The 10,625-nt window shown below is 47.6% G+C and overlaps 1 protein-coding gene across 5 annotated transcripts in view; it reads left to right on the top strand.

The window, feature by feature from the left end:
* The first annotated feature begins 1,017 nt into the window (after nucleotides 1-1,017).
* Nucleotides 1,018-10,625, top strand: part of BICDL1 (BICD family like cargo adaptor 1) — a 56,974-nt gene continuing 47,366 nt past the window's right edge. The window contains exon 1 of one of the 5 annotated variants that reach the window (XR_014163684.1): nucleotides 1,018-1,899. Coding sequence is in view for 4 of the 5 variants with exons in the window: in XM_081892364.1 (XP_081748490.1) it covers nucleotides 1,465-1,899 (435 nt within the window). In the remaining variant the exon portion in view is untranslated. The remainder of the gene's footprint in view (nucleotides 1,900-10,625) is intronic. The other 4 variants (XM_081892364.1, XM_081892365.1, XM_081892366.1 and 1 more) reach the window with 4 other exon arrangements.

Here is a 10,625-nt window from a genome sequence, read left to right as displayed (position 1 = left end):
CACAGTGCCACCCGCATGCCACTAATTATTAGTATAATTATTAGTAGTATTATAATTATTAGTAGCACTAGTAGTAAAAACAGCAACTTGGATCCAATTAATTTCAGTCGGTCTACTCTGAAAAGAACTTAGTTTGCTAACACACTGAAGTCTTAAAATCGCCAGGGGACCCTTCCTTGAATTCAGGGATGTTCTGCTAATTCGTTTTAGTGGCTGTGAAGAAGTTGTGGGAGGGAAGCTATTTAACACTACAAAGCGAAGCTCAGTTTACTGAGAAGTAAATGGCCAAATTCAACCGGACTTACTCTCTAACCAGCACCTTTAAGATTGCAGCCAGAGGCTATCACCACCCACCTGGGATGTAATTGAACTGCATGGGCCTTACTTCTGAGGAGACGTTTTATAGGGGTCTGCTACAACATGCTGGATTCCTGAATGCAGAGTCTGGCTGGCGAGAGCAGAAGAGCAATGCCCTTAGAGATGCGCTCTTTGATACAGCTGCCTACAAATACGATACGATATGATAATCTTTATTGTCATTGTCCCATACAGAACAACGAAATTGAAAAAATCTACATAAGACATTCAAAAACCAACAAGCCTGCTATGCCAGCTATCCCAAGCTGGTTAGCCCCCTAAAAACTCTGATACCCCAGTTTTAAATACAGTATACTCCCATAGACTCCTTACACTGCATTTCAAACCCAAATCGCATTTGGATAGAAACTGTTTCTCAGGCGGCTAGTCCTAGTCTTTATAACCCTGTACAGTACCTTCTTCCAGAAGGCAGAAGCTGAAAGAGATAATTTCTTAGCAAATCAAACAATTGGGCCCAGCGCCAGCCCAGGCCAAGAAGAGCGAAGGGAAAGTTCCCGGGCATGCAGGGGGTTAAGTCAAGGCAGGGCTGCGGGGAGGGGAGGGGGCCGCACCTGTGGGCCAGTTTGTGTGGAGCTACCGGGCTAAGCGAATCAGAGCAGGCCGCCAAACAGGTGTTTGCTGCCGTCAGGGGCGAGGGGCGGGGCGGGGGGCCGGGCTTGCGAGTCGGCTGGCTGTTTGTGCAGCAGCAGCCGGCGGCGGCGGCGGCCTTCCGCGAGCTTCCCGGGGCCGCGCGATGTTTTGCAGGCGCCTCGGCGGAGATGGGGCTCGGGGAGCGGCGCTGCAAAGCTGGGCCGGCGGCAGCAGCAGGAAGAAAAGCCACGACGACGACGACTGCTGCTGCTGCTGCTTTAACTCGGCCGAAGGAGGGACGTCCCGATCGCCTTGAGAGCGCGCGGCTCCAGCGGGGCGGCGAGACAGAGTAGGCGGCGGCGGCCCCCGCGCGCAAGCCCAGGGCGGCTCGGCTCGCCTCCGCGCAGGGGCGCACGGAAGAGGCAGGAGAGGAGAAACGCGGCTCCCTCCCCGCTGCGGGCTCCGGGCTCCCTGCTCCGCTGGCTTTCGTAGCCTGGAGTGGCCCGGGGCCCGGCCATGTCCGCTTTCTGCTTGGGGCCCGTTTCAGCACCATCGGAACTGGACAGCGCCTGCCGCATGGAACTGCAAGGGCCGCCCCAGTCGACGTCGGAGGGGGGAGCCAAGGACAGCCGGAGCTCGCCCACAGCCGGGCCCGCCGCCGCCGCCGCCGCTTCCTCTTCCTCGGCCTTCGAGGTGGGCGGCTCGGAAGGAGAGCTGGAGCTGGAGGAAGAGCTGGCTCTGCTAGCCGCCGCCGGGGATGCTGCGCCCGGGGAGCCCGAGTCCATGGGCCCGGCGGAGGCGGCTCCGCAGCCGGAGCTGCTCTCCCTGATGAGGCAGAAGGAGAAGGATTTGCTGTTAGCCGCTCGGCTCGGGAAGGCGCTGCTGGAGCGCAACCAGGATATGAGCCGCCAGTACGAGAGGATGCACAAGGAGCTGACGGATAAGCTGGAGGTGAGGCGGCCCGGACGAAGAGGGCGAGGAGGGGAGGGGAAGGGGAAGCCGCCCCTCCCTGGGGCTGATTCTGGAAGGGAGAGAGCTGCGTGTCTATGACTCAGGTGGCCTGCCCGGAGATGGGGGCCGCGGAGCTTCCTCCTACCCCATAACCCCAGATGTGCAAGCAGGGGACAGTTAATGTGAACTCGGGTATACCGAAGGCCTAGACCCAGAACCACTGTGGCAGGTCCCAAAACACATGTGTGTTCTTGGGTCTACAGTCTAGACCCTGGGTGTGAATATTCAACCAAAGGGCATCTGACCATGTGCAGAGAACATCTTTTGGGGATGATGAAGGAAGAGTTTCTGAGCATGTGCAGAGAGCCTCTCCCATCAGCTAACTCCAGCCACCCCCTTTCTTTCCCCAAGACATTTGCATCTTGGATTGTGACATGCACTTTCTAATTTGTCATTGCTCATAAGGGTTTATGACTTCAGGTTTGGGTCTCGGGGTCTCCTGTTTGTAGTATGGGGGGAAGTATTCTGCCCATGCTCAGGACTAACCACATTTGAGAGGACTGAATTCAGGGTACTGGCAAATAGATTGTGCTGCCAGCGCCTAGCAAGTCATGGTGGCTCTAGCTAAGGCCACGGAGAAGGTTTGAGCAGTGGAACAGAGCAAGAGCAGAACTTCTGTGTACAGTATCTGAAAGGTGCAGTCCTGAGAGGAGAGGGGAAGGCCCTGTTTACTCCACATTTGCCAGATGTCCCTTAATTATTTCGAATGCTACAGAAGACATAATTAGTGCCAGCACTGGCTGAAATACAGAAACTGCATGCACCCAACATAGAAATGTCCTTCGTCTGACCAGGTTCTAGCACTGGGAGCCCCATCAACATATGGCCCCTATTTGGTAAGCTCAGAGTCAGGGAAGCCTGAGGACTTCCAGGCCTCTCTGTCTGGCCCTTGGGACTTTCCTGTGCCACACCCACTCTCCCCAAGCCACAACTCTTTCTGGCCCTGCTTTGCACCCTCTTGAGTGTTATTGTTTGTCTGGAATTTTCATAAAGAAAGAAATGTGTATTCTCCATTTCTAGGGCCTATGTACTGCTCAGTGTGGCTGACAGTTATTTTAAAATCACAGTAGCATATGAATGGTGGGGAAAAAATCGTTAAAATACAACAGAAAACAGTCTTAAACTTGGTGTCCTTCCAAATGTCCTGGACCACAGCTCCCATCACCCCCAGCCAGTATGACCTAGCTAGCTAGGGCTGATGGAAACATGTCCTTAAACTCTGGTAATGCCTCTTGCTTGTCTCTATGGAGTCTAGAGACGGAGGGGTGTGCAGAGAATCTAACCCACTGTACAAAGGTACATTAACATACATTGTTCCATCTGCTTTTGCCTCTGATCCCACCCACCAACAGCAGGCGACTCCCTTCAAGGGCGTGTGGCCCTGGCACTGAAAAAAGATTCCCTAGCCCCCCTATAGGCCTCCTACTTTTACCCATTCAAAGGGAGTTGAGAAAGAATGGGATGGGGGAGAGAGACCAAGGATTGCCACCTAAGTAGTACAGATGAGAGCAGGTTGGCTAACCTGTAACCCTCCAGAGGGGGCTGTGTTCCAGCTTCCATAATCCCTGGGCTGATGGGACTTGGCAACTGGAGAGACGCAGGTTCCTCTTCCCTGTTTTAGATGTTCTTGGGCTGCAAGTTCCACCAGTCCCAGCCAGTGTGGGCAGTTGTCAGGGATTGTTGGAACTTTAGTAAATGACATTTGGAGGTCCACAGGTTCCTCACTTTTTCTGGACATGAGAGTTGGAGCTCCGTGTGGTCTTGCTCTGGGTAGGCTCCACGTGTAACTCCTTGGTCTTATCCTGTTAGTATTTGGGCTGTGTTATTTTTGTTTACACATACACACACACAAAAAAAACAATTTTTGCAAGTAGGAGGATAAGTTTGACAGGAAGCAACACGCTCATAGTTGCCCAGATGGTCAGCAGCAGTTGTGCTGTGCTCCTAGGACGATGCTCTGTCCCACTTGCACTTTCCATGGTTTCATAACTTATTTTGAAGCCTTGATTCTCAGGAGTGAGAGGGCCTCCCTAAACAAGCACAGGCAGTTGTCAGGGGGAGGGATAAAATGCCACTGTAGGCCCCTCCTAGCCTAGTTCTTTGGGCATGCTGATTGGATGAGGAGACAGCATGCTAGCCTAGGCACTCTCCAATCAGTGTGCCCTGAATGACACTGGCATCCGACAGTGCTGAGGCTGGCAGATCTGGAGGAGAATGGGTGTAATATCCCTGTCACCACTCACCCTTTCTTGATGCCTTTTTTATTTTCTGTGGATTCCTTCCCTTTAGGGCAGGGGTGTGGTTCAAGTAACACTTCAAAAGTTGTCGGACTCCTGGTCCCACCAGTCTCAGCCAGCGCAGCCAATGATCGGGGATGATGAAACTGTAGGCTGTATAAAGGTAAAGGGAGCCCTGACCATTAGGTCCAGTCATGGCTGACTCTGGGGTTGCGGCACTCATCTCGCTTTATTGGCCGAGGGAGCCGGCGTACAGCTTCCAGGTCATGTGGCCAGCATGACTAAGCCGCTTCTGGCAAACCAGAGCAGCACACGGAAACACCGTTTAGCTTCCTGCCGGAGTGGTACCTATTTATCTACTTGCAGTTTGACGTGCTTTCAAACTGCTAGGTTGGCAGGAGCTGGGACCGAGCAACGGGAGCTCACCCCGTCGTGGGTATTCGAACCGCCGACCTTCTGATCAGCAAGCCCTAGGCTCTGTGGTTTAACCCACAGCGCCACTCGCGTCCCATGTAGGCTGTGTACCATAGCTGTCAATTTTTTCCTTTTCTTGTGCTGAATATTATTCGGAATAAGGGAATTTCCCTTTAAAAAAGGGAAACGTTGACAGCTATGCTGTCACACTATATATCATTAAAGCACGTTCAAGCACATTCTTTCCTTCAACTAATTCTGGGCACCATAGTTTAAGAGTATAGGTTTATACTGGACCGTTCACGTACCATTCTATTTTATTATATTCTCTGTGAAGCTTCCCCAATGTTACTACATTTTGTCATCCAGACGAGCACCCTTGCTCAATAGTGCAAGAAAAGCAGGACAAAACAAAACAGAACACTTGCCCCAAGAGTTCTGCAGGTGTAAACAATACTGAAGGCAGGATCATGCATAACTTCCCTGATATTGCCATGAGCCCCAAATGATAATGAATGCGCAGTAACAAGGATGTCTGGCTGGGTCCTTGATCTACCTGCTCTCCTTCCCACTAAGCATTTAATTACTTAGTTAACAGAGGCCACTGGAGCAGTGTACAGGATAAAACAAAAACCCATTTCTAAAAGCAATAAAATCATTTCTAAAGCCCTATCTTACCACTTCTAGAAAACAACAAAACTGTTTTTGCAAATAGGCAATCAGTATTGTGTAAGTGACTGGGTCAGCCATCAAGGAAAGCCTAAAAAGGTATTAATTAGGTAGCTAAGCAACATGATGTGATACACCTGTGCAATTCTGGCTGGTAATTGATTGCAGAGGGCTGGAGTTACAATCTTGAAATCCTAGTTTCTAGGGCAAGCTAAGCACACCCTCAGCAGTGCCTGTCTGAGAATTGCAGTTGCTGGGCAGGTATATATTGGGTGAGGCGGTCCCTTAGGTAAGCTGGTCCCAATGCTAAAAGTAGAAACCTTGAAATGTTTCCTTTCATAAAATTTATGCACCAGGTGACTGTTTAAAAAACCCTCAAAGAGAAATGTTCCTGGTAGCATATTGGGAGCCAGTGCAGCCCCCTCAGAGGTGTCAAATGGTGTTGAAGAAATGCCCCAGTCAACAACCTACTTGCTGCATTCTATACCAGCTGTAGTTTCCAAGTTAAGCCCAAGGGATGCCCCACTTAGAGCACATTGCAAACACCTTTAATGCAGATACCTAGTAGGCTGTTTTGAGTTTGATTTATATACTGTACTTTAAAACCTTCAAGAAAGGAGAGTCCACCACAGAGGTCAGCAAACGTTTTCAGCAGGGGGGCTGGTCCACTGCCCCTCAGACCTTGTGGGGGGCCGGACTATATTTTGAAGGGGGAAAAAATGAATGAATTCCTATGCCCCACAAATATCCCAGAGATGCATTTTAAATAAAAGGACCCATTCTATTCATGTAAAGACACGCAGATTCCCAGACCGTCCATGGGCCGGATTTAGAAGGCGATTGGGCCAGATCCGGCCCCCGGGCCTTAGTTTGCCTACCCATGGTCCACCATCTCTTGCGAAAGTCTGTTCCACTGTTGAATAGCTCTTACTGCCAGAAGATTCTTCCTGATGTTTAGTCAGAATCTTCTTTATTGTAACTTGAATCCGTTGGTTCGGGTCCTAGCCTCCAGAACAGGTAGAGGCAATTCAATACTATAGAGTTTACAGCAGCTGTCCCTGTGCCCTGCTGATATTTTTGACTACAACTTCCATCAGCCCCTGCTGGCCCTAGACAGTGAGATGGGACGAGACCAGCCACCCTGGGGAGGGGGACAGCCGTGTATGCCACCTTGAGCTTATTGAAGGGAAGGCGGGATATAAATAAAATAAATAAATATTCACCACATCATCAATTCCCCTTTTGACTCTTAGACAGGGAGAGTGTTTTGTCTCCAGCCTGTAACGTCTATGAAAAAAGCACAAAAATGACCATTTTCCTGAAATTCCATCTATTAGCCCTAGTGTGGTGCTGTATTCTCCCCCACCCTCTATATAAAATGACCTTAATTCCTTCATGCCTGGAAATGACTGCACTAAATCCTCCAAATGAGCTTTTCATGACCTCCAGCATTAATGCTTTAGGAAACACAAGGAAATGACTGAGAGACCCTTTATGTATCCAGGAGTGATGGAGCATTCTATAAATTGCTTCTAGTCTGAACTGCTTTGCATACATCTAGCACCAACCTTTTTCTTAAAGGCCAACGAAGAACATAGAAAGCTGCCTTGCCTTGAGTCTGACCCATGCTCCATCTTGCTGAGTACTGTTGACACTGACTGGCAGCAGTTCTCCAGAGTTTCAGACAGAAACCTTTGGAGAGCTGCTGCCAGCAGTCAGTGTCAAGAGTACTCAGCAAGTGTGGGATGTGAAACACAAGAGCAGTCAAGTACAACATTCCTAGAGTGAACGTGTTTACACATGGGAGGAATGTTTGTCCAGCTAGCAGGTAAACTTCCTGTTTCCTTCTGGGCTGGGACAGACTTCCTCTGCATGTGACTAGAGGTGGGTGTGGCCTCACCTGTGCAGGTAACGACAAAAGCATAGGGCAGGACAGCTATCTCTCTCTCTATGACCATTTTCGTCGGAGAAGTAACATCTGCTTAGCCAAAGATGCTCTCTTCGCTACTAGCCAAAAGAGGAACTGCCTCCTTATGAGATAGTTTCCAGGTGTATGTTACTTTTCTAAGCTAAGTCTGCCTTCTGGGATCCGATTGTGAACAGAATGTGAGTGAGTAAACTGTTAAAAATACTTTTATAGACGACTGTGTCATGTCTTATCTTTTATGAGGGAATAAGGGGAAAATACCAGAACAGTTATTATAGAGGCTTTAGTGAGCCTGAGCAAATGCATCCGCTGTGAGTTTAAAAAGTGGAATGTTACTCTGCTAAATTGTGAATTTGTTAACACAAGCTGGAAAGGCTATAACCAAACAATATATCCTCTCCTGCATCCCTGAACAGCAAGATGGATCAGGAGTTCAGCTCAGTATAAAGCAGCTTCCTATGCTCCTTATGGATTTCACACAGGGAATGTTCCCAGCAATTGAACCTGGGATTTTCTGCATGCTAAGCAGGTGCTCTACCAGTGAGCTATGGCCCTTCACTATATGGAGTCCATTTGGCTCAGTATTTTCTACCCTGACTGGCAGTACCTTTCCACGATTTGGGGCAGCAGTCACTCCAGCCCTGAGACATTCTGCATGCAAAGTAGGTGCTCTACCACTAAGCTACAGCTGTTCCCTGCTGAGCACCATCTTCTGCTTCCCCATATTTCAAGTTTCTCTCACCTTCCACAAATATGTAGGCCACACTGGTCTCTGGCCCATCATGAGTTTATTTCAGTGACAATATGTAGTCATTGAGCTCTCAATCATCCCTCATGCAATTGCACTAGATGCAACAGCTTCAATCCTGTATGCACTCACATACTTTCTTGGGAGTAAGGCCCATTGAACATCTGGGCTTTTTTTCCTCTAAAGGCATGCAGCATGGCAACCTGAGAGATGGAGCCTGAATCTAGAATCCCCTTGTTCAACTCTTGCCTCCGATATAAACTTACTTGTGACCTGCGATATGAACTCACTCAGTCCCTCTTCAGTAAAAAACCCCAAACTAATGCTAAATAGTTTTTATATTGTGTTTCAATGCTGTAACCTGCCCTGGGACCTTAGGGTGAAGGGCGGGTAAATAATAATAATAATAATAATAATAATAATAATAATAATAATAATAATAATAATAATGTTGATGATGCAGCAAGTGGCCTGATGCCCTCCAGATATTTTCATTACCACTCCCATCAGACCCAGGGAGCATGGTCATGCTGAAATCGTGTGCCTGAAGCATTTTGGACAATCAGAATTATATAAATGCTATGCATTTTTTATCCTTGAATCTACTTGGAGATGAGGCGCTAAAAATGTAATAAGGTTGCTTTAAAAGCTTACTGTGTGGTAGATGCATTCAGAAGGTCTCAGGTTTGATCCCCTGCCTCTCCAGGAAAGGCTGGGACAAATCACTGTCTGAAATTCTAGAGAGTGACTGCCAGTCAGTGTGGACCACACTGAGCTAGATCGACCAATGAGTCTGACTTGGTATAAAACAACTTCCTTTGTTCACCTGGAGGAATTTGAAGGAAGGAGAGATGATATCACACAGGTGTTCTAGGGAATGGTTTTAGGCAGAGGTGAAAGCAAGGGAGGAATGGCAGCTAAGGATAAGGATACCAGTGACTGTTAGCCTTGGTGGCTATGCTCTGCCTGCTGGCCTGATCCAGCAGGCTTATTCTTATGTTTTTATTTAAGAGAACAAGAGACTTTGGGTGTGCTCCCAGATGATCTGTTTATTGAGCATTCATCTTGATAAAAGAATGAAAGACAATCCAATGATAATTTTTTTACTATATATCTTATATGGCAGCTTCTTTGTGTTTGTGTATGTGTATATATGTGTGTGTGTGTGCGCGTGTGTGTGTGTATGATTGTATATGGATGTTTTAAGATGGTCTAATAATAATAATAATAATAATAATAATAATAATAATAATAATAATAATTTATTATTTATACCCCGCCCATCTGGCCGGGGCTCCCCAGCCACTCTGGGCAGCTTCCATAGAAACCAAAAATACAGTAAAATATCACACGTTAAAAACTACAGTCTGTACCTGTAATGCCTAATAAAGGTTTGGCGAAAGAACGATTTATCTTGATTTGTTTTCAGAGAGATAGAGAGACATTGCACACTTTTGTAAATCAACAAAATCTTTAAAAATAAAATAAAATAAGAGAGATTGGACAATGGTGGCTATTTAATAAGCATCCATTCTGATTTGTTTGCAGGGAGGTTAGATGACATTGCCTCAAAGCAGGTGTTATTCCACACTTTTCATAGCATTGTCCCAATGCTTTCCTTAGCTTGGAAAGTCTCCTCTTTTGCAGGAAGCAGGTATGCTGCAAAAGGCCTCCTAATTAGCCATAATTGTGTGACCTGAATTTGCTGGTATGTGATTGAATCCCACGACAATACTGACTTGGTATAAAGCTGCTCCGTTTTCCCGTTTAAGTTAACCCTTTGTTCCAAACCATGAGGACGGAGATATTTACTTTTAGGAGAAGAGTCAAAGCACAGTGGTGGGGCAACTGCTTTGCATGCAGAAGATTCAATTGCTGGTGTCTGCAGTTAGGGCTGGGATCACCCCCTGCCTGAAATCCATGAGGAGCATAGAAAGCTGCTTTACACTGGGCTGAACCCTTGATCTATCTACCACAGAACTGTTTTGTTTTTTCCATGTATTTTTATTAAATATTTTCTTGATTTACAAAAATATGTGCACTGTCTCTCTTATCCCCCCCCCCATGTAACATTTTTTACAAATTGGTTTCATTTGTTGAGACATTAGGAAGAAAAGGGGGAAAGAGGTGGAGGGGGAGAAAGATGAGTGGGGTCGGGGTCGGGTGGCGGTGTTTCTATTTTACTTAATATATGTGGGGTTTTGTGCAGGTTCTCTGCTGTTCACTTGTGTTCCTTTGGTGGTGAGAGAGGTTGGGGTTAGCCTAGGGCAGGGGTAGGCAAACTAAGGCCCGGGGGCCGGATCCGGCCCAATCACCTTCTAAGTCTGGCCCACGGACGATCTGGGAATCAGCATGTTTTTACATGAGTAGAATGTGTGCTTTTATTTAAAATGCACCTCTGGGTTATTTGTGGGGAATAGGAATTTGTTCATTTTTTCCCCTTCAAAATATAGTCCGGCCCCCCCACAAGGTCTGAAGGACAGCGGATTGGCCCCCTGCTGAAAAAGTTTGCTTACCCCTGGCCTAGGGTGTGGTTATTCATTTGTACTACAGAACTGTTGACAGCAGCTCTTTAAAGGCTTAGACAGGTTTCTGTCTGAAACTCTGGAGTGCTGCTGCCAGTCAGTGTCAACAGCATTCAGCAAGATGGATCTTTTCGTGGGGATATTCG

This window comes from Podarcis melisellensis (genome assembly GCF_964234715.1).
Source record: "Podarcis melisellensis genome assembly, chromosome: 16".
Lineage (NCBI taxonomy): Eukaryota > Metazoa > Chordata > Lepidosauria > Squamata > Lacertidae > Podarcis > Podarcis melisellensis.
The sequence above is the reverse complement of the archived record's forward strand: the minus strand, read 5'-3'. Positions and strand labels throughout refer to the sequence as shown.